Source organism: Passer montanus, unplaced genomic scaffold (genome assembly GCF_014805655.1).
Source record: "Passer montanus isolate IOZ18808 unplaced genomic scaffold, ASM1480565v1 scaffold73, whole genome shotgun sequence".
Taxonomy (NCBI): Eukaryota; Metazoa; Chordata; class Aves; order Passeriformes; family Passeridae; genus Passer; species Passer montanus.
The window spans coordinates 3,055,211-3,078,638 of NW_024372481.1; the positions used below are offsets into that span (position 1 = coordinate 3,055,211).

A 23,428-nucleotide genomic window follows, 5' to 3' on the forward strand; every position below is an offset into this window, starting at 1 on the left:
TTTTTGAATATTTTTTATAATCAGGTCCATCATGGTTTGAAAGGCTTATTCTGTGTACTCCTTTTGGATTTCAGGTTGGGAGACTTCTGCAGCAGCTGGCAATGACAGGCTCTGAGGAGGGAGATCCACGTACAAAGAGCAACCTCGCTAAATTTGACAAAGTAAGAATCCAGGCTGAGAAAATCCAAGGCTTGGTGAATACGTCATCATCCTTCTGCAGCCTCTTTCTCAGACTTTGCAAAGGACTTACTATGTGTTTAATTTTCAAGTTGCATGTAATGAAAAGCCAATTAAATCCTGCTGGGGAAAAAATCTAGAATACTAGATTTAAGGGTTGGAGATTCTTGCTTCTACTCTGACCTAATACTTCTTAAAATAAAATATTTTTAAAAATTAAATTAAATGGTATTTTCAACTGAGCACTGTAAGTGTTCAAGGCCAGGTTGGACAGGGCTTGGAATAAGCTGGTCTAGTGGAAAGTGTCCCTGCCCGTGATGGGGGGTGGCACTGGAGGGTCTTTAAGGTTCTTCCAACCCAAACCACTCTGATTCTGTGAAATACTGAATTCCTATCTGTGGTTTTTCAACTGAATCTAACAAAATGCTTTGATCTGAAAACAGTCTTAGTATAACATCTGTTTCAACACCAAGTAATTTCTTAGTGCAAGTAGCTTCTCTTTCTTTTTTGCATAGTTTTGCTTTTTTAATTCAGCTTTTCCTGTTAGCATGAATCCATCCGTAGCCTCAGCAGTTCCCTTCATCAGAGCAACAGTGAGGCTGGTGGCCTTTGATAGATTGTCAAGTGTTTAAAAACCTCTTGGCATCCTTGGTAACCTTGTATCTGTCCATGTTTTGGTAATTCTAGTTGTTACACAGTCACCACACAAAGCTACACATTTATTGTACAAGTAACATTTTCACTCAGATTAGAAAGTGATGTTGTTGTTGCTTCTTTGTTTCATTTTCAGTCTGTGCTCAGCCGATTCTTCAGGAAGAGCCTGTTTATTGCATTTATTTTTTTCCCTTAAGTTGTAAGAGGACACTTAAGTAAGTAACACTTTGGAAAGCAGGAAAGGAACTGAGGAAATGCTAAAAGTACCTGCACACTTTCCTTGCTTGCTCTTCAGTGACCTTAAAATACCTGCCATTGCATCCCAAGATTTCAGGAGCAGGAAGCGAAACTCAAATGATTCTGTACAGTCCTTAAGCGCCGCGGTGAGCCTGCCGCAGGCTCTGGGGTGGTGTCTCACTCACGCTGGTGCTGTCTCTCAGGGCTGTGTTGCTGCTTTCCTGGACGTGGTGATCGACGGGCGCGCGGTCGAGACGCCGCCGATGTCGGCCGTGAACCTGCTGGAGGGGCTGAGCCGCACCGTGGTGTACATGACCTACAGCCAGCTCACTGCCCTGGTACCGCCGCTGCCCCTGCCGCGGGACACTGCAGCCTCTTCCTGCTCCTTGGCAAGAGCAGGCTGCCTCACGCTGCAAAACATCTTACCACAATACTGTCTGTGCTTAGGTCGGCTTCATGCGGAACGTGATGTCGAGCGATCAGCTGAAGGAAGATCGGATGGCTTTGGAAAACTTGCTGGCAAATTTACCCCAGAACAAGCCAGGGAAAAGCAACAGCCTTGAAATGACTCCCTATAACACCCCACAGCTTTCCCCTGCAACTACTCCAGCCAACAAAAAAAACAGGCTGCCCATAGGTAAGGAGAGAGAGCAGAGCTCCCCCTGGTTTTGACACCTCGGGCATTTCTGTGCTGTTTTCTCACTCACCTCTTGGGCTTACTCTTCACCTACACCTCCACTTCCTACTTTTTCTAGATGTGTAGATGGTGAAGAATTTTTTTTAGACCCAGGTAACTTCCTTAATGTCTGATGCAAGTGTGGTGAAGGACCTTCATCCCTCCAGCCTGAACTGGGGAAAATTTCTGGAGTGGTTGGTAGTTGTAATGGTGGTGCTTGGCAGTGACAATAAAGGGGAGGTTTGAAGGTGGGAAGGAGATCTAGGGGGAAAATTGCTTAGGAAAGTAGTGAGATGGAAGCAGAGGCATTTAATTAGTGGGATAGAATAAGTTTAACAGTTTTGTTAGAGAACAAATGGATGGGAAGGTGAACAAGCAGGAGCAGGACTTTCAGAGTATGTGCTGAGAAGAGAAGGTTTGTCCTTTTTCCATTCCTTGCCTGCTCTAATTCCAATTGTCAGTTTTCTGGAATGCAATTTTAGGTTGGTTGGGCTTTGTTTTTCAGTAGGATTTCTGGGTCTAGATTTTTTCCATATTAATAATACTTTATTTTAAAATAAGAAGTGTGGTACTCTTCTTCAGTGTATATTTATGTGAATATGACCATGTGGGATATTTTTGTTTGAGAGATTTGGTGTTTATGTGTAAAAGGATGAAAATATACAGAGGCCAATAAGTGCAAAAGACCCCAAAAACCACCCCCAAAACAAACCTGTCCCATGTTCGTTTAACTCTGCTTTTGAATGGTTCTGGTCTTACACCTCTAAGGTAGTGGCACTTTACAGCATTTCTTTTATGGTATAAAATAGCTTTTGCTCAAAGTTTTTGTTTCTTTTGTTTCATTTTAATGCTTTCCAACTCCAGGACAGCAGCTGGCAGCGATTACTGCCTGGGACACCTCTGCTACCAATCTGTCAGCTCACATAACTCTAGTAACCCCTTTTGGTGGGTAATGCCCTCTTTCCATTCTTCTGTGAAACTTTGACTCGTGTCACATAACTCAGCATGCCTTTGGGCCACCCTGGCAATCAGCTCCCTTGGCAGAATTCTGCAGTGTATGGACTCATTTTGTGTACATGTGGGTTTTAAAAACCCCTCTGTCAGATATCAGAATTTGGCTGCCACTTCTGCACACTTGCCTTGTTTTCCTTGGGTCAAATTAAAAAGCAATTGGTGTCATGCTGCCATTCTTAGAAACCTTAATTTCATGTGTGTGTTTTTACTTCCATGGAGCCACATGTGGGAATCTGAGGCCACTTGAAAAGGGGACATAAGAGTGGAAAAGTAATCAGAGCAAACCACCTGATGTTGTATTGTGTGTCTGGGTTTGAGACACCTGTTAGAATAAGATTTCCTACTTCTTTTATACAAATTAATTAGAGTTTTAAACCACAGAATCCTAGACCTTTTTTTAGTAACAAACTGAATTTTCTCATATAATGTATAAAAGGTCTGTGAGTGGAACAGGCTGAATTGCTGTTGGCAAACAGTGTACCTTGTTTTTCTGCTTCTCAGCTTTTATGCTGAAAGTTTCCTTTTCCACAGGACAGTACTCAAGTTTAAACATCAGTTCCATACCTCAAAAGTTTAATAACACTTTGATTTTGAAAATGTATTTAGTGTGTATTGCTAATTAAAATACTACCGTTCTGTATTTCCATTGTATTGTCTGTTTTTCCTCCTTAAACAAAAGGAAAAGCTTTCTAATGTGGGTATTTTGAAATATTTTCTTAGCCACTCGAAGCAGAAGCAGATCAAACATGCTGATGGACCAGCACGGAGATCATGAAGGATCCTCCCAGGAGACTATTCCAGAAGTGCAGCCAGAAGAAGTGCTGGTGATTTCTCTGGGGACAGGTCCACAGATTACTCCAGGAATGATGTCAGAAAATGAGGTATCCAGAAACCATGACATCTCAGATGTTTTGAACCATGCAGCCTCTGTCTTCTCTAATAGCATGGCAGTGAGGGTGCAGAGCTAAGTTTGGTAATAAAGCTGGAATGGGAATTTAAATCCTTGCTCTGTGTTATGAGCTTGGGGGCTGTAGCTTTCAAATGGCCTTTGGTAGGTGGGTTTGTTCCCTCACTTAAGCTTCAGGTGAACCTGGGCTCTTGTTTCTGAGCATTCAGAGCTGCTGTGCCTCTGCATGCCCTGTCCTTTGGGTCCAGGGACACAGGTGAGTGGCAGAACTGGAGCACTGATCCTGCTGCCTTTGGCAGCTCATGAAGGGCACATGCCCAGGTTCTCATGGGGGCACAGCTGAGCTCACAGTGCCATCAGTGCTGCAGACTGGAACAGCAGCCCTGCCCCAGGAACAGCCTTTTCCTTCTCCAGCTGTAGCACAGCTGCTGCTTCCAGCTTTGCTGCCTGCCTGGTGGTTGGATTATCTCCTCTGGCAGCCTCGTGCAGATCCTTGCCTTACTGTTCTGCTTTTGGGGGGGTCATGAGGGAGCTGTGGCTCCCTTGTTACCAGGACATTGCTAATGTCCATGGGGTGGTTCCTTGCTTTTTCCCCAGACTCTGACTTGGGAGGTTGCTGTCTTTTTTCTAACAGAATGTTAGAAGTATGATTGTCCCATTAACAATACAAAAACATGTCTCCAATTTTTATTTGCTGTTTAATTATCTGAAAAATAGCTGATTTTAATGAAGCCTTGTTTCTTTCTCCCACCCTCCAGGTGTTAAATATGCAGCTTGCAGATGGTGGGCAGGGAGATGTCCCCATTGATGAGAACAAGCTCCATGGCAAACCTGATAAAACCCTGCGCTTTTCCCTCTGCAGTGATAATCTGGAAGGAATATCTGAAGGTGAAGGGCTGCTTAAGTCTTGAAGAAGTTTTGTTGCTCTGTTGTTTTTGTTTTTTCCCCCTTAACTGTAAAAGGAAGGTGTGTTAAATACAGCATCTTGGCTTTGCTGTTTTGGAGACTGTGCTATTTCACTCTGAGACCCTGTCTTCTTTCTTAGTTGTTCAGAGAATAAAGCCTGGAGCTAAATTTTGACCTACAAAGGCATAACTGAATCTGAGAGTTGGGAAGAAAAAGACTAAGTGTGTTTAAAAAGAGAATGTTTTTTGGTTTATTTTTGTTTTAAACTTAAGTGCAGTACTAGTTATTAAGATAACTTAGCTCTAAACTTGAAGTTCTCAGACTAATTTTTCATCATGTTCTAATTAGCTGTTACATAACTCAGAATAGTTTCTAAAAAGACTAAGTGTGTTTAAAAAGAGAAAATGTTTTTTTGGTTTATTTTTGTTTTAAACTTAAGTGCAGTACTAGTTATTAAGATAACTTAGCTCTAAACTTGAAGTTCTCAGACTAATTTTTCATCATGTTCTAATTAGCTGTTACAATTCTCAGAATAGTTTCTGCACAACTCCTTGATATGAACCTCAGACATAACAAAACACAGATGTCTGTGGGATGGAAAGGTTCAGACACATCACTTTTGCACAACTTCCATAACTTCCTTTTTGCTGTCTCCTCAAAATAAGAAAACAAATTCATGAACAAGTAAATAAGTTAAGGACAAAGACTTTATTGGCTTTTAAGTTCCAGCTAAGTACAGTAGTGGTGAGATTCAATATTTTGTGTTGGAACTGCTGCTTCATTCCTTATCATTTTTCTAGTGAGTTTGGTGTCCTGAATCGTTAGTGCTGTATATTTATATGTTACTCAAATTCGTTCTAAAGTAAGATGTGTTTCCACAGGCCCTTCCAATCGCTCCAACTCCGTGTCCTCCCTGGACCTGGAGGGGGAGTCGGTGTCGGAGCTGGGCGCGGGCCCCTCGGGCAGCAACGGCGTGGAGGCTCTGCAGCTGCTGGAGCACGAGCAAGGCAGGTGCCCCTCCCCTCCCCAGTGCCTGAGCTGCTGCAGGTGCTAAAGCCAAAGTCTCTGTGGAAAGAGCTTGCAAAATTGACTAATTCAAGGAAAAAAAAGTCAAGGCGTTTTCCTTGTGCAATCGCTCTTGTATTTGTTTGTGGGTTTGGTTTGGTGTTTTTCTTCACCCCAAGAAATATTCTTTGTAGTCTGTTGTTAGGAAAAAGAAATAGCCTGGAATTTTGAGACTTAAGTCCTTTGAAGGAAGTTTTGCCTGATATCAAGCTCTTCCCTTCAGGAGTAGGGTGATCTGGATTGGAGTAGTCTGGAAGTATCTGGGTAATTTTCTCTATAATGTCCATTTGTCAAGCACTGAACAGGTTGCCCAGAGGTTGTGGTGTCTCCAGCCTAGAGATGCTCAAAATGTGACTGGACATGATCATGAGCATCCTGGTGTCCTTGACCAGGGCAGGGAGTTTGGGTTGGAATGACCCTGGAGGCCTCAGCTCTTCTGTGATCCTGTTCCTCTACAGGAATTGTATCAGTGTCTGTGTAGCACTACCTTGCATTTATTTTTTCTGTCAATTTAGTTGGTAGATTACCATGAGTACTTCCAGATTTTTTTTCTTATGTCTCAAATGTTTTCTCAGGCAGCATTTCCTGAATAGTGTAATAGTGCTTTACAGGCCTTCCTTTAAACCACTGCCTTACCTGACAGAATTAGGGGGCTCTTTGTTTGGGATTTTTTTTTTCCTAATGTACTTTTACAGGCTTTCAGTGTGAAACAATTGGAGAAGCCTTTCAGAAAACCAAGAACTGTTTATTTTTCCACAGCCACAACTCAGGATAACCTGGATGACAAGCTCCGTAAGTTTGAAATCCGAGACATGATGGGCTTGACTGATGACAGGGATATCTCAGAGACTGTGAGTGAAACCTGGAGCACAGATGTCTTGGGAAGTGACTTCGACCCCAACATCGACGAGGACCGGCTGCAGGAAATCGCAGGTAACGGCTGTGCTCTGGGTAGGTCCTGTCCTGCTCTGGAACCCGAGGCTGCAGAGCCCTCCTCATCCTCCTCCTCCTCTTCCTCCTCCCTTCCTCAACAGGGGCATTTCCACAGATTCAACTGGAGATTTGCTCTAGGAGGACTTTTGTGTGCATGACCTGGACTGTACTTAGTTACTGGTTTCTTTTCAACGTTGTGTTTCCTGATTGCTTTATCAAGGACACTTAAGAGGTGTTCTTCCTTTTCTCTCTAGAGCTGACTCCCCAAGCCCAGCTCTAGCCATACGCTCCGGCTTTACTTTTGCAGGTGCAGCTGCAGAGAACATGCTAGGCAGCTTGCTGTGTTTGCCAGGTTCAGGATCCGTGTTGCTTGATCCCTGCACAGGTTCAACCATATCAGAAACCACAAGTGAGGCGTGGAGTGTGGAAGTATTACCAAGTGATTCAGGTCAGAATCGGGCAGCTTTTGCGTATTTCTTTAGCATGATTCTAAGACTCTTCCAGAGGCAAAACAGCAGCCTCTTCCTCTTCCTCTTTTTTCAAGAAATTACTGTCCTAGGCTTAAGTTGGTTTTTGCGAATACTTCCAGGATTAAAAGGACAAAATGCTCCTAGGCAGAAAGAAGATGAAAAGCATTGGGAAAGACTTCTGTTATTAAGAAATTCTTAAGGTCTGAAGGGGAAGAGAAGGGTTTCCAAAGCAAACTTGTGCTTGCTTTCCTTCCCTGTGGTAGGAGCTATCCAGGACCATGGTTTACTTTGGTTAGTGAGGATGTGACTGTATCCTGTTGTCTAAGAAATACAACAATTAAAACAGTAAACACTCCTTAGCGTGCCTGTGCAGACAGTGCATTGCTGTCTGTGCAGAGTCCTGCCTTCTGTACCAAAGGATATAAGAAAACTCTTGCTGAGGTGGTTGAGTTCCCTTAAAACTTGATACACTAAATCACCCCCCACCCCTTCCTTCTGCTTGTGAATGTGTAGGGAGCATGGCATTGAGTAATGATACTTTCTCTCTCTGCTGTCCATTGTCTCCCTTTTGTAGAGGCTCCAGATTTAAAGCAGGAGGAAAGGCTGCAGGAGCTGGAGAGCTGCTCCGGGCTGGGCAGCACGTCTGATGACACAGATGTGAGGGAGGTCAGCTCTCGGCCCAGCACCCCCGGCCTCAGCGTTGTGTCAGGTGTGTGCCACTGGGTCTGACAGTGCTGCTCCATCCCAGCACGGGCAGCACTCACTTTGCTGTAGTGCTTTGTTTGTACATCACTTCACTCATAAAATAACTTCCTGCGCTCCTTCTGGAATTTTCAAAGCTGTGTTTCTTTGTTCACCTCCCAGAAGAAATAAAAAAGGCAGCAGAGAGGTGGATGCCCTGTGCTGCAATAGCAGGGATTAGCAGAGGAATGTTGCTTTGGAAGAAACTCCAAACTCTCTTGCATTTAAAACTACTTGTTTCATTTAAATAAATCATAGCTCTAGTTCTTAATTTTCTGCAAAGTATGTAAGAGTGAAGTGTCTTTCTAATGCCTCTTGTCAGAGTGTAATCATGGCTATGGTCACACTTCTGAACATGTAGAGCAAAAATAAACTTATGAGTAAAGAATTTGCAGTGTCTGTAGGTGCTACTGTGAGTTGGAACTTAATTACTCACTGTCCACCAAACATTTTAACAGCCTCAGGCTTTTGCTTCCTTGCTCTTTGAAAGACTATTACAGATGCTTCTTTTGTTATGTGTAAGGTATTAGTGCAACATCTGAAGATATTCCTAACAAGATTGAGGATCTCAGGTCTGAATGTAGCTCTGACTTCGGGGGCAAAGATTCTGTGACAAGTCCTGACATGGATGAAACAGCCCATGGTAAGTTACTTAACTGGAATCTCTGATAGAAAGAAGTGACATTTATGGAATCCTTAAATTTTACAATTTCTCCCCAGTTTCAAAGTGCTAGTGACTAAGCTTAGTATTTTCCTTATTTGCCAGTACTGTATTTGTTTGACAAAGAGGCTCCAGTGCTTTGCTGTACTAGAGCTTGAGTTCTAGATCTAAGATCCCTAATTCAGTTTGATTGCATTGACTGTCCTCTTGCATTTTGGAACTGGGCTGCTCCTCAAGAATTCCCCATTTTTTGTGATGTAACTCTTTGATCATTTCAAGGTACTGCAGAAATCTTTCCATACAGGAATATCTTTACAAAAACTTAGCAGTATAAGTTTTATAAACTTTTGTTGCTGAAGTCTGTTTTTCCAGTGTCTCTCATGTTGGAGGCAGTTTTGGTATGGCACTAACTTTGTTCTCTCTGTACTTCAGGAGCCAGTCAGTTGACATCTCCTCCTTCTCAGACAGATTCTTTGCTTGCACTGTTTGACCCTCTGTCCTCAAATGAGGGTGAGTTATAAAGATTAAGCTTTGTTTTTAAAATAGACATTTTCAATGCTTCTACGTTAGTACCAGGTAATCAGGTAATTTGGACTCCTATTAAAAGAAATGTGTGTGGCTTCTTTTCTTGTGACCACAGGTGTGTCAGCCGTAGTAAGGCCTAAAGTGCACTATGCAAGACCCTCTCATCCACCTCCAGATCCCCCCATCCTGGAAGGAGCCGTGGGGGGCAACGAGGCGCGACTGCCGACCTTCGGGGCGCACGCTCTGATCCCGACAGACCTGGAGGCCTTCAAGCAGAGACACTCCTACCCCGAGAGGCTGGTCCGCAGCAGGAGCTCGGACATCGTGCCCTCGGTCCGGAGGCCCATGAGTGACCCTGGCTGGAACAGACGTGCTGGCAATGAGGACAGGGAGCTGCCCATGGCCTCCAGCAGCGCCGGGGCAGCCGCGCTGGCGGCCGCCTCTCAGTCGTCTTCTTCATCTCCCAGCAAGGACTCCTCCAGGGGAGAGGTGAAGCTTCTATTTAGCATTTTATTTTTGTCTCTGATGCCCACTTTAACTATGCACCTAATGCCAGGAAGTTGGAATTAAATGTCTTTAGCTAAGGAATTACAACACACTTTTGTTACCCTTAAATGTCGGCCAGTAATGTTTTATAAGATAAAGCTGCAGATGTTCAGAGTGGCTTAAATGGATCTGGTTTTTCTTAAACTTACTGGATGAGGTTTACTGCTGGTACTTCAGAAACAGATTCATTGTAGTGTTGAATTTCTGCAGCAGCCTGAAAATTATTGTTATTTTACAAAGAAATAAGTGAAATCTAAGGTTCTTTGTGGCTATGGGTTTGCATTTGCAGGATGTCCTCATTAGGAGAGATATTTCTGACTTAATCTGCTCTTTGTGCTCTGCTGTAATTCTGTTTTTGCAGTCAGTGTAGCAAAAGCTGATGTGAAGGAGAAATTTTCTCCTTACACTTGATTTGGTAAATGCTCAAGTGTAGACTCTGCCCTTCTGCAGATTGAGGAACGGAAAGACAGTGATGATGAGAAGTCTGACAGGAACAAGCCCTGGTGGAGGAAACGTTTTGTGTCTGCCATGCCCAAAGGTAGGGTCGTGTCTCTCTGGGTTGGGTACTTCAGTCAGAGTTCACACTGCCTTTACTATCTCTTTAGTCACCTTTATGGTTAAAGTATAAATAAATATGTAAATAAAAATGGGAAGCTACCTGACTCCCTTGGCTAGTATCTCTCTAGAGTGTGCTGTCCCTGCAAGGCAAAACTGTTGTGCCTGACCTCGTGTGTGTTGAAGGTGGAGCTGGCTGTAGGTGGTGACAGTACAGTTCTGCTCTACCCCATCGATGAGCTGATGCTTTTATGGAAGTTGATTTGGTGAAAATTTTCTGCATTAGCTCCTTCCTTAAAGTTTCTGTGATTTGGCCATTATCTCAGAGTAGTCTTTGATGAGGTACCTTGCATTTCAGCTCCTATTCCATTTAGGAAGAAAGAAAAACAAGAAAAAGACAAAGATGACATGGTGCCTGACAGATACGCAACGCTTCAAGGTAGGTGAATAACATCATCATGGTAATTTTCTCTCAGAGTGTGCCTCCTGCAGCTCCAGAGTGCCCACCAGGTAGCTGCTGACAGACAGGTACATGCTGTTGTAGCTCGTGTTCAGAACTGACATTTTGAATAAGAAAATGGATAAAGATTTCCTGACTTGAAGGCTGTTTTTAAGTTGTCACATGTCTGTCTGTGCCTGTAGTGGATTCTCAGCTCAAGTCCTCACTTTTCCTCCGCCCTCATTATAGAGCTCCTGTCCTTGTCGCAGCTGAGCTGTAAGGATAGCTGTACACACAGTCCTGTAATAGTTACTTAAGTGTTAAATTAAACATGGTGTGAGCCTGGGTGTTACGTTTTCTGTTTGCCTGATCCTTTCTTGAAGTCTTCAAATACCATTTTTACTGCATACTGTGTATGCAATATAAATGTGCTGAGGATCTGCTCAGGATCTGACTTCATTTGTTCACTTTGATTGTACTGTTTGTTTTCTGATTTGCTTCAGACTTTATTAAAACATTTGAATTTGGGCTGCACGGGACACAAGCACCTCTTTGTTTGATCTGGCTAAAAACAGAGTCCAAGTGTGTAGGCTTAAGTTTTTGTATTTGCTTTCAGTTGGCCAACACCAGGGTAACTCCTGTTGTTTTTGTGGTCCTTTCAGATGATCCCAGCCCAAGGCTCAGTGCACAGGCACAAGCTGCTGAGGACATTCTGGACAAATACAGGAATGCAATCAAGAGAACGAGTCCCAGTGAAGGAGCCATCGTGAACTACGACAGTGCAGGTGAGAGCCTGGCTCTGTAATCACCACAAACATAGCTCCTGCTCCTTGGAGATAAACACACTTCAGTGTTCTAGATTAGCAGCTGCACAATGTGAGCTCTAAACAAGGAATGTTTTCTCAAATAAGCTGTGGGACAGTCCCTCAGAGGCTGGGAATTAAATCAGTATTCCCAAGGACAGCTCTTTTGTGTTGACATTGAGGAGGCTGGGTGTTGATAGCATGTCTCCTACCAGATTTTTGTTTTGTGTTAAATGACACTGAAGAAGTGCCTTCCAAAACTTTTGCAGTTTCTTCATTGTATGTTTTAATGTGCATTTTTTCATATATCCAGAACAAGCTGGTTTATTTTCTGTCTCCATTCCCTCCCTGACCTTAGACTAACGAGCAGGAAATTCATCTGGTTTCTTCCTCTGACTCCTCTCTTGAGGTGCAATGTGTTTTTCATTTCCACAGAGGCAATTGGGGATGGTGAGAGCATGCACGACTCCCCACGGGATGAGGCTTTGCAGAACATGTCTGCAGATGACCTCCCAGACTCTGCAAGTCAAGTGGCACAGCCACAAGGTTCTGCTTTCTCCTATAGGTAAAGACATTTGCAGGTTTCATCTTACCCACAAAGTAGAATTAAAAGCTGAGGCTGTGTGACTGGTTCCCACAAGATACTTAATACAGATTCATTGTGAATTTTGATGTGCTTTTAGTTTTAAGTATCTCAAACTGTCATATTTCCACTGGTGGAGGGCTGTTTGTAACCAGAGGGGACAGAGCAATTCAGTGCTTAAGAAAATCCCTTTGAAAATGGTGCTGTATCAAAATAACTTATATTCTGAAGTCTTGACCATGCTGTATATTAAAATGATGTTAAATAACTTCTAAGTAGTATTAAACAAAAAAGAAAGTAAAGATTTCTTATTGAAGAATCAGAGCTCTCATCAACTGTGTTAAGAAAATATTTTTCCTCTTTAAGGGATGCAAAGAAGAAATTGAGATTGGCTCTTTGTTCAGCAGATTCTGTTGCCCTCCCCATGCTGACACACTCAACAAGGAATGGTCTCCCAGACCACACAGACCCTGAAGGTACAGGCTCTTTGCACTGTGTGTGTGTCTCTCCTTGTCCCCATGTAATGGCACTTGTTCTGCACCATTTATGGTCCCTTCTCCTTGCCATAAATATTGAGGGCATGGGCTGCCTTTTGCCCCCAGAATGTTTTCATTCTTACTCCACAGACAAACTGCCATCTCAGCCTGCTCTAAGATTTTTTTGTAATGAAGTATCACAGATAGAGTGCAGGTAGAGCCTGAAGCTATAGAATAGACTCTGAAAATACATGTGCTGTTGGAAGTTGTGCCACTTGAATGATTTACTGGGTCTTTATGTTGACTTACTATAAATGTGTTGTGTTGTATTCTTCCATTCACTCTAGGTTTATTTGCAGGCAGGTGAATATGTCACCTTATGGGGTCCTCTTCACATTTCAGAATGGTTCTGAATGCTAGATAAGATAGTGATATGGAGGCTTATCCTCTGATAGCTGGAAAATTCAAAAAGGCTTCTTAAATTGTTCTAAAATAACATTTTTTCCTTAATGTATAGACGTTTTGTTTTAAACCATTAATGCGTTTCCCATATTCAAAGATAGTTTATTTTCATCATGCCTACATTTCTTTTCCTTAACATTTTTTTTTCTTTATTAGATAATGAAATTGTGTGCTTCCTGAAAGTTCAGCTGGCTGAGGCCATCAACCTGCAGGACAAGAACCTGATGGCGCAGCTGCAGGAGACGATGCGCTGCGTCAGCCGCTTCGACAACCGCACCTGCCGCAAGCTGCTGGCCTCCATCGCGGAGGACTACAGGTACCTGGTGCCCTGCCTCCCCAGCACCGGGCTCCCAGTCCTGTCTTTATTCACCAGCAGATTGGGAAGATCCCTTTTGGTTTAAATTGTACTTTACCAAACCAGGTTATTGCGTCTCTGCTTCCCGCGAAATCGCCTCACCCATGCGAGGCAAACTGCCGAATTCAGGCATGGTTGTGTTTTTAAACAACAAGTGGAAGAATCCTTGGCACTCTGACTCGGCAGTTTGTAAAGCTGTTAGCCTCTGTCTGTGTTGTGAGTCTGATGTGGATCTCTCTGCTTTAGGAAACGAGCTCCGTACATCGCTTACTTAACGCGCTGCCGCCAAGGCCTGCAGACGACACAGGCGCACCTGGAGCGGCTCCTGCAGAGGGTCCTGCGAGACAAAGAGGTGGCCAACAGGTACTTCACTACAGTCTGTGTCAGGTTACTGCTGGAGAGCAAGGAGAAGAAAATAAGGGAGTTCATTCAAGGTAAGATTAATGCGGACCAAAGTTTTTATATTCCTTTACTCTGTATTTAGATGCTGACTTGTATTAATCTTTTAAAGTGTGGCTTTTGATCTGAGGAGTAGATTCCTGAAATTATTTTAATTTCAGATGGTGAATTAATGGCTAAACAGACAGATTACCGTGACTTTACAGTATGTTGTGGCATCTAAGCTATGGTAATTGTCTGCATTTTTCATGGTCTGAGAGAATGAAGGTAATTTGACCTTACTTGGCCAAAACAGTTATGCTAAATCACATTATCTGCCCGATGGCAGAAGCATGAATACTATGAATTATATCTACTGAGACACGATAAATTAAGTTGCAGCATTCAGTTCTTAGTCCAGAACCTATGGCTGCACCTTAGAAGATATGGGGGATAGTAACAGTGTGAATCAAATATTCAAAAATATCACAGCATAAGAGACAGTGGCACCAGGAAATGCAAAACAGCCACTTATACCAAACTGTTTCTATGTTCTCTGTGTATATGTCTGACTAAATGAAGCACATAAGGAATTTGGAGTCAGTTCTTGCCCCTGGAGCATACAGTGCTGCACATTAAACGTGCCTGAAAAACTTATCAAAAATAATGTTTTTTTACTTCAGTGAATGTTCTTTCTCTTCCTCCTTTTTTGTCAGATTTCCAGAAGCTCACGGCAGCCGATGATAAGACGGCCCAAGTAGAGGATTTTCTGCAGTTCCTGTACGGGGCCATGGCTCAGGATGCCATCTGGCAGAACGCCAGTGAGGAGCAGCTGCAGGATGCACAGCTGGCCATAGAGCGCAGCGTCATGAACCGCATCTTCAAACTCGCCTTCTACCCCAATCAGGACGGGGATATTTTGCGTGACCAGTAAGTGAATGGAGTTCAAAGGACTTGTTTTCTCTTTGGCAGTTGGTGCAGTGGAAGCTGTGCAGCCCTCCTGCCACAGACTTGTCTGAGTCAGCCACACAAATTCATGTTTTCGTTCAGAACGTTTTGTAAAAGAACGAGGAAGGGCTTTAGCATGATGTGCAAATGTGTTTGCAACAAACTGCTACAACAGAAAAAAAGAGTTGTAAATGTGATGATTTGGGTACAGACTGTCAGGTCTGCAAGTGTGTGTGCTGAGAGAATGATCAAAACCTGGTTCAGGACTGGACCTGGTCCATTTTCTGGTTTCACTGGGTATTTTCCATGCATTTGGGTTCCTGTGGTTTAGAACAGATGGGATGCTCTAGAGGACACGTGGTTGTTCTTGGCTGTACGGACCAGTCCTCTGCATCTTCACTGAACTGGTGTCAGTCATCTTTAGGGCCACATTCCTGGAGATCTTTCTTGTCCTATCAAACATGAAGCAAGTTTCCTCAGCTGGCTGGCTGCTGCTTAGTTTTCACTCTTGTTTTTTGTGTTTCAGGGTCCTTCACGAGCACATACAGAGGTTATCCAAAGTAGTGACTGCAAACCACAAGGCACTTCAGATACCTGAGGTAACAACTCTTTCCCTTTGCTTCTGTATGTGTGTTGGGGTTTGGACTGGAATGGGGAGAGGATTGTTCTGTTTTACACTTAGAAGGGTTGCTTTGCTGCCTGTGACAGCTGAAATATCCTTCAGGAAAATACACTGTACCCGTTCTGTGGCTGTACCCAGCTGCAGCTTCTCTGGGCAGCCTGTGCCAGGGCCTCTCCATCCTCATGGGGAAGAATGTAACTTAAATCTCCCCTTTTTCAGTTTGCCATTTAAATGACAGCCTCCCATTTCTCCCAAACCCGTGAGCCTCTGGTGCTTGGGCTGCCCTGCTGCCAGCAGTGCTGCCCAGGAGCCCTGGCTGGTTTCCCCCAGGTGTATCTGCGGGAGGCGCCGTGGCCGTCGGCGCAGTCCGAGATCCGCACCATCAGCGCTTACAAAACCCCCCGGGACAAGGTGCAGTGCATCCTCAGGATGTGCTCCACCATCATGAACCTGCTCAGCCTGGCCAACGAGGATTCCGTACCTGGGGCAGATGATTTTGTTCCTGTTCTGGTCTTTGTCCTCATAAAGGTGAGTTCTTTTGCAGAGATCAAAACCCCAGTTAATTCCAGTAATAAACAAGTAAATTTAGGAGGAGGGATAATGCCTGTGGGTCACAAGGAACTGGCCAGGATCGAACCCAGATCTGATTCAGCAGGGTTTGAATAGGAATGTCAGAAATGTGGTCAGAGTTACAGTTTTTGGATCCAAGCAAACTTTGCATTTGGAACCAAGAAAACTGGGGTGCAGATGCTGTGTGTGGAGTAGAGTTTGTTTGAGGTATGTCCACCAGCATCTGTCACCTGTGCCTGCTTCATGCTGTCCTCAGGACCAAGATGCAGACCAGGACTGACTTGGGTTGTGTTCCTGGTCCTGTTTGACACGAGTGGAGAATGGTCTGATGTGTGAGGTGCTGAAACAACAGGCTTTACATGTGTTGAGGTCCTGATGACCTTCACAGATTGTGGCAGCCTTCTTCTTCTTTCTCTTGGCCTGCTAGTCATTTTTCCGTGTTGGAAAAATGTTCCTTTCATCAAACCTGATGCCTTCTGAGCGTGTGAAGTGGGGCTGGTGAGGATAAACAGCCCCTACCCTGCAGGCAGGTTACATACTCTGCAGGATGAGGATCACTGCACAAAGGGAATTGTGTTGCTGTTCTGTATCTGGCGGTGTTTGTTGATGCTGGGCTTTACAAACAAGCTGTGTCTCTCTCTTCTCCCACCCAGGCAAACCCCCCTTGCCTGCTGTCCACTGTGCAGTACATCAGCAGTTTCTATGCCAACTGTTTGTCTGGGGAGGAGTCGTACTGGTGGATGCAGTTCACGGCAGCCGTGGAGTTCATCAAAACCATCGACGACCGCAAGTAGCTCGCACAGCACGGGCAGACTGAGAGCAGGAGAGGAGCTCCTGAGAATGTACAACAGCTGCAAAAGCTGAAGAAAAGACTTTCCTTGTAAAATACTGTACAGAATTGAGGCATTTTAAAACACACCTTTACTAATCTAATTAATTTAACAGATTTTCCTCTTCTCTTTGGGTTGCGTTTTCCTCCCCTCTAGATACTGGCACTGCAAAAGGGACCACAGTTTTCAGGTTTTTTGGAATCTCAAAACATTCAGAAAATTCTTCATGCTTTCTCCACCACCCCTCTTCCTGAATTCTTATTCACGTGAATCATTCACTTCATTTAATTTCTAATGAAAAACTGAAACAAGAGGAAACAGGGCAGCCACGTAGTAAACTTTCTAGTTGAATACACCTTTTATTAAGAAAACACCAGCCACACTGAAAGTTTGTAGTAGCTGACATCAGTTATTGGTTGTATTTCACCTAAATTTAAAATCTGAGAGGACAGTGTAAATATTATATAACTATATTTAATGCATTGCAAGTATCTTTGGACTTACTATCCTTTGAATAAACAAGCAGAAGCCTCTCTGACCTCTAACAGGTTCTGACCTACCATGTTTTGGTGACAAAAGGACTTCCTCAAAAGGCTAAGATTTAAAAAGGGCAAACTGAACTATTTATTAAGATGTAATTACTGAAATTTCTAAAACTGGAATTTATAATAGGGCTTATTAGCTAGCTGAACACTTCTTGGTTAGGGCATTAGGGTATTGCAGAGGTTTGGATATATAGAGGAGAGGGACTGTAAGTTACAATAGAAAAGTCTAATATAAAAAGGAAAAATAAAATACCTTACTGTAATATTTTTTCTGAGCTATTGTGTATACTGTACAAACCCCAAACAGAGATCCTTAACAGAACCTTGGGCTGTAATATATATTTTGATTAGTGACATTAAATACATATGCCAGGGGGTTCAGTGAATGTTTTTACTAAATGTTCTTCGTGTTGTCTGCTATGCAGCAGTGCAAGTTTTACTGTTCATAAAAAATATTTTAAAATAATATAACACTGTTCTTTATGAAACATATCATGACATCAGTTCAGGGTGTTTTATAGATTTCTCACCCCGCCTTCCCCTTAAACTGACAGTTATCAATTTAAGGAGGTTTTTATGCACAACACCACATGGGTTTTTTGTGAGTGAGGTGGTCTGGGGCATGGCCAGCAGGTGTTGGCTGTACATAAGCACTCACTGCCCTTTTTCAGCTTCAGTTCAGTGGAAAGGGACAGGGAGCACTGAGCTTTTTCATGTCAGTATTATTTCTTGCTCTTTCCAGAGTGTTCATTGCACTTCTGACAGAGGGATGTGGTAAGACTTGGTGTCTGTGAGTGGTAAAGAAGACAAAAAAATCTTTCTCACATTCTTTTCAAAACACGATTGGTTCATTTTGTGTGTGTGTGTGCATTTTGATGATTAAAACCTGTAAGCAACTAGTACTTGGGAAAATCATGTGGTCAATTGGAATTAGAGCAATTTATGTAAAGTATTGAGTGCTTGATTTGGCTGTGCTACTTGTCAAGGCATAATCAGGAAACTCACTTTTTAGGGCTCTCAGATATAACTCAATTGAGCAGTTTTGCCAAACCAGTCACAGGTGAGAAGGTGGGATGGTAACCTTTTCTTTTCTCTATGGTCTTTCTCCTCTCGATTGTGTGGAGGAGCAATACTCAGTCAAACCAGAATTCTTCTGATCTGCCTTACTCGGTGTCTCAGTCTGTGTAGCATTGCAATATTCTGGTTATTTAGCCTTGATGGGTTTTTGGTGCTGAACATGTAATTCAATATTGCAAGCACAGCCCTGCAGCAAAGCACAAACATGCCCTTGAAGATATGGCCAGATCATATCAAAAAGCAATATAAATTCATTTCTATTGAAGTGTCCTGTAATACCTAATTATTACTTGAATATCCGAGGCGTTAAGAGTGATGTGTGAAAGTTCTGCAGTTTGGGTGTTGGTTGAGGAGAGTGTTTGTGGGATCCCTGGAGGAGGCACAAGGACACAGGAGGTGGTGACCACCCTCTGTGCTCCCCTGTGTGCTGGCCTGGCTCAGGGGTTGGTCAGCACCGTGGGGCTTTCAGCTTCACTCTCCTTTGGGGAAGGGGCAAGAACCATTTCCTTCACAGCTTTTACCACTTGGTTTCTCTGCATAGAAAAATACTCAAAAGAACTGGAGTATTTTTTTTAAACATTAGTTATTTTCAAACCAGTAGGTGTTCCAGTGAGCCCCAGGTGAGCTGAGAGTTTTTGTAGCAAGATGGTCCTTTGCTTCTTTTTTCCAGCCTACTTTGAAGGTCCTTTATTAGTCTTGATAGGTGTAGTTAGAGAATTAGGCTTTCCAAAGAATTAAAAACCTGCCTGTAATGTCCTTTTACTGTTCTCCCCTGTGTCCCCTAATGTTTTGTTTTAAAATGCTGAATTCCATGTCTGGGAAGTGATGTTGCTAGGTTTGATGTGCAATAGCCAAGGTGAGAAGACACTGCATAAAGGACCAAAAGTACCAGAACTGCTGCCAAAGGTGCCAGCCACGGGCCTGTTGCTGTAATCTCGGTGCTGTCTGTGAATTAAGCTACGGGAGCCCTGGAGGAGGACTGGAGCATTTTGGGCAGGGTGGAGCAGGGGAGGGTCCCTGGTACCAGGTGTCAGTGTGGGCTGCAGGCTGGGCTGTTGTCTCAGCACCTTCTGAGGAGCTGCCACACTGTTAGACAATGGCATGCCTGTGCCTGGGAATGCTGCAGAGGTGCTGGTTTCCTTTCTGGGTAGAGGAGGGAAAGGAAAGGGCTGGGGTTTTCATCTCTGGGAGATTCCTTTGTGCTCCTAAGTGAGATTTCTCTTTAAACCTTTTTAAAATCCTCTTTAAGGAGAATCAGAATGTGTCTGGCCTATCAAGGATTTGAGTTTAAAAGTTTTTTGTTTTGAAGACCTTTTACTACCAAATGCTGAATGTAACTGCCATAAACTTCAGGAAAAAAAGCCACGAACATGATGCTGTTTCCTGTGGGTGAGTCTGGTGAGCACAGAGTTGGTTTGTATTGCTTGAAAATGTTCTTGCTCCGTTAAGCCAAATTCTCACAGAATTGGAGAGCTCACTGCCGTGGGAATGGGGTGGGGAAGGGGGTGGGAGAGGGGCAGAGCTGCTGGCAGCAGAGCTGTGTGTTGGCACGAGTGAGCCAGTGTGCCTGGAGAGCTGGAGCAGCAAAGGCAGTGGGGACAGGGGGAAGGATGCTCGTGTCTGGGTACAGCTGGGGACGTGGTTGAGCCTGTACTACTTGAGAATTAACCTCTGCTCAGTTAGTAGTGTGTGTTCTGTACCTTTTAATTGTGCTTTACCTCTATTGAAAAGCTTTGTACTGCCTCTCCTCTTTGGTAAAGCCTTTATAAATCTAAATTAACGAGCTTGCACAATCTTGTATACAGGAACCCCATCTTGTCTCTTAACGTGATTATTAATGTATTATTCTGTAAAAACTGATTAAAAGGAGAGCAGTTTAACCGCCTGGCTTTGACGTTTCTGCCTTGTTCCAGCAGTTGTGCTGGGTGGCCGTGCAGGTGTGAGCACTTCCCACTAACTCTGTGTGGTTTGTGTTGGGCGTTGCTGCTCTGCCATCCTCACTCCACACAGGTAAGGGACACTGGCAAAAAAACCCCAAAATCCAGTGAAGGGGAGAGGAAGCTGCTGCGCTGGCTGCTTAACACAGAGCTCTTCAGTTTTGATTTTGGATCTGCAGCTCGGCTGTTCTGGTGGCTCGGGAGGGGAGAAGCAGCTCAGCCTGCAGCAGGACTGCGCCTGTCCCTCTGCTGGCTGCTCGCTGACGCCTTGCTGAGAGTGGTCAAGTACAAAAGTATTGTGTGTGGCGTCTCTTTTCTTAGGAAATGTTCATTTTTCTGCTGAGACGGGAGGATTTCTGGCACTCCCCCCTCCCAGGGCCGGGCGGGGCCGTGAGCTTGGTCCCCGCAGCGTTATTGACCTTGATTCTCTCTCATTTGCATCCAGCATTTTTCATCCTCTGGAATATGGTGTTTGGGGACCTTTCCATCATTAAGTGGATTTACAGCAATTTCCTTATGTGTTTTCTCCAAGGGATTCTGTTATGAGAGGCACATTAAATCTCCATTAATACCTCATTATCCGACTGATAAGATTACCATGATAATGAGGCAGAAATTCGAATTGTTTCACTTCTTATTGTGCCTTTCATTAAATCATATACCTGGAAGTTCTGTCAGAGTGGGGATCTCCATCCTGCAGAGCCTGGGAGGTGACCTGGTCCTGTGCATCCTGGTTCTGTGCCATGGGACTCGAGGGATCCTGGGGTGTGCTGGCCTGTTCTCCTGGGCTCCTGTGCCTCCTGCCACGGCCTCTCCTCCATGGCCAAGGTACCAGAAGGGCTTCCCCTGGCCCCGGGGCCCTTGGCAGCCCGCACTGGGAGCGTGGGTTTGGAGAGACTGCTCCACGCGGCCCGTGAGCTGCCTGCTCCTGAGGGTGGTTGAGCACAGGGGTGTGCAGCCCCTGCCGGAGCTGTTACAGCCCATCAGGTCAATGATCCATGAACTAAAAAGTCTCTAAGAAAGAGCAATTATTGTCTATCATGTGTCAAAGGCGCCCGTATTGACCCCGGGAGATGGAGCCATTATGGCCTGTGGAGCAGCGATCCGTGAGCGGGCCCTGGGAGCCCTGAGGGGGCAGGGAGGGCTGGGGGGCGGACTGGGGGTGCTGCCAGCTCCGGGTGCTGCCAGGGGCAGCCTCAGCCAGGCTGAGGTGGGGAACGGCCCCAGGGAACGGCCCCAGCTCCTGCTCCTGGTGCCTGCGCAGGGATTCCCTGTGCCCAGCCGGACAGCCATCCTCGCCAGGGAACCCCCAGAGCCCTGCCTGGCACGGGGCACAGCCTGGAGCCAGCCCTGCCCTCAGCCTGCTCTCCGGGCCCGGCCCGTGGGGCACAGCAGCCTGCGGTGGGTGACACCCCTGTCCCTGCTGGGTGGCACCCCTGTCCCTGCTGGGTCCCCGCAGCCCCGGTCCCGCGGTGGATGGCAGCCCTGTCCCGGTCCTAGTCCCGCGGTGGATGGCAGCCCTGTCTGTCCCTGTCCCGGTCCCTCGGTGCGTGGCAGCCCTGTCTGTCCCTGTCCCGGTCCGGCTGTGGATGGCAGCCCTGTCTGTCCCTGTCCCGGTCCCGCGGTGGTGGCAGCCCTGTCTGTCCCGGTCCCTCGGTGGTGGCAGCCCTGTCCCGGTCCCGCGGGTCCCCGGCGCTGGCTCTGCAGCCGGGCAGGCCCGGGCGTTGTCCCGCAGGGGCTCCCGCTCCCGGGGGAGCCCGGCGCTGGCTCTGCAGCCGGGCAGGCCCGGGCGTTGTCCCGCAGGGGCTCCGGCTCCTCCCGCACGCACGGGGCGATGTCTCCATAGCACCTGGCACGTCTGGAGGGCAGCGCAGACAATCCTGTGCGGGAGCGGCCCCGCACAGCCACCCCGGCCAGGGCGATGTCACCCCCCGGGCCGCTGTCCCCTGCTCCGCGCGGGCACAGCGGTGGCACTGCCAGGGCAGCGTGCCCTGCCCGCCTGGCGCTGTCACCGCGTGCCAGGGGTGGCCTGGGGCCGGAGCCGGGCTCGCTGCGGCACCTGGGCCGGGCAGGTGCGGAGCGGGCACTGCCCGCCCTGCCAGCCCCGCCGCAGAGCCGCTGGGCCGGGGTTAATCAACACTCATTCATGTTTCCAAGTGGAAATTGAGCATTTGTTTAATTATGTGTAAGCAGCAATACATTCTGGCCATTATCTAAATCACTATTTTATTTCCTGGATGTGGTTTCATAATGCCGGGTTTGTGCTCCAGCCTCTGCATCATTAACAGAGAAGAGTTAATGAATATAAAAGCGTAAAGGCTAATTACACTTTAATTTACAATCATGGTCTCATTTTGGGACCACATGAAATCTGTTTTGAAAACAATTAAAACAAAACAAAAAAAAAAGTGCCCAGTGCAGGTCTGGCGAGCGGCAGTGAGGGTTTTGGCACGGAGCGGGGCCGGGGCTGCCGGGGCCGGGCTGCCCGGGCGGGTCCCTCGCTGTCCCCTGGCCCCGGGGGTGCCCACCCGGGCTGGCAGCGGCACCCCCGGGGCCGTGCTGCGGCGGGCACCGTGCTGAGGGATGTAAATTGGAGCACAGTTCACTGGAAGGAGACAAAGATTTATTGGGCTGCAGATGTTGGAGGCGAAATCCAGCGATGGTGCTGACTGCAGCGCTTTGCAGCGTTCACCGTCCCCGGGGATCGGCTCTGTGCCTCCCTGCAGGTGCCCTGCCTGCTCCCTGGAGGGACGGTGGCTGCAGATGGAGTCGTGCCCGGAGAGCTGAAGGTGAGCGGGGCCAGGCTCTGTCTCTGCTGCACTGGCTGAGGAGCTTTTGTCACCTCGGGTGCTGGTGACAGGGCAGCTCCCTGCAGGGCAGTTCCAGGCAGAGCTATGGATGTCCCAGAGCCTGGGGCTGCTGCCATGTCCAGGCCCAGAGCAGGAGCTGTCCCCACTGGCACGGGATGTCCTTTCTGGCTGTGGCTGTGGGTCACAGGTGGGATTCTGGGGCTAAGGTGTGGCTGGGAGCACAGCAGGAGCCTGTCCTCCTGTGCTTTGCAGTGGGTGAATACCTGTTTGCCTCTCCTTTATTCCGATTCCCTCAACAATGGGATAAAAGCTGTGCTGGGACCAGGAGGGAGCCGTGGCCTTGTCACCAGAGGCTCGTTCCCTTCTCTGGGCTGGCTGTCTGCGGCCAGCAGAGGAAATAAATCTCCCTGAGAAAACCACTTTGCTCACACAATTCCAACAGGGCATCGTGGCGTCACTCACTGCTTGTTTTGTTCAGCTGATGCTCTCTCACTGGAGGAGCTCCCTGCAGGAGCCCTGCCCCTGC

The 23,428-nt window shown here is 46.1% G+C and overlaps 1 protein-coding gene across 6 annotated transcripts in view; it reads left to right on the forward strand.

The window, feature by feature from the left end:
- Window positions 1-20,040, forward strand: part of GAPVD1 (GTPase activating protein and VPS9 domains 1) — a 29,346-nt gene extending 9,306 nt beyond the window's left edge. For 4 of the 6 annotated variants that reach the window (XM_039730629.1, XM_039730624.1, XM_039730625.1 and 1 more), the window contains 24 exons: window positions 75-161; window positions 1,272-1,406; window positions 1,516-1,705; window positions 2,609-2,689; window positions 3,479-3,639; window positions 4,424-4,553; window positions 5,453-5,578; window positions 6,396-6,569; window positions 6,877-7,017; window positions 7,614-7,748; window positions 8,304-8,423; window positions 8,874-8,951; window positions 9,082-9,455; window positions 9,963-10,050; window positions 10,426-10,506; window positions 11,169-11,291; window positions 11,745-11,874; window positions 12,259-12,368; window positions 12,987-13,146; window positions 13,432-13,619; window positions 14,280-14,493; window positions 15,038-15,110; window positions 15,464-15,661; window positions 16,357-20,040. In XM_039730629.1, the coding sequence (XP_039586563.1) occupies window positions 75-161; window positions 1,272-1,406; window positions 1,516-1,705; window positions 2,609-2,689; window positions 3,479-3,639; window positions 4,424-4,553; window positions 5,453-5,578; window positions 6,396-6,569; window positions 6,877-7,017; window positions 7,614-7,748; window positions 8,304-8,423; window positions 8,874-8,951; window positions 9,082-9,455; window positions 9,963-10,050; window positions 10,426-10,506; window positions 11,169-11,291; window positions 11,745-11,874; window positions 12,259-12,368; window positions 12,987-13,146; window positions 13,432-13,619; window positions 14,280-14,493; window positions 15,038-15,110; window positions 15,464-15,661; window positions 16,357-16,497 (3,438 nt within the window). In that variant the 3' untranslated portion in view covers window positions 16,498-20,040. The remainder of the gene's footprint in view (window positions 1-74; window positions 162-1,271; window positions 1,407-1,515; window positions 1,706-2,608; window positions 2,690-3,478; window positions 3,640-4,423; window positions 4,554-5,452; window positions 5,579-6,395; window positions 6,570-6,876; window positions 7,018-7,613; window positions 7,749-8,303; window positions 8,424-8,873; window positions 8,952-9,081; window positions 9,456-9,962; window positions 10,051-10,425; window positions 10,507-11,168; window positions 11,292-11,744; window positions 11,875-12,258; window positions 12,369-12,986; window positions 13,147-13,431; window positions 13,620-14,279; window positions 14,494-15,037; window positions 15,111-15,463; window positions 15,662-16,356) is intronic. The other 2 variants (XM_039730627.1, XM_039730628.1) reach the window with 2 other exon arrangements.
- The last annotated feature ends 3,388 nt before the right edge of the window (window positions 20,041-23,428 follow it).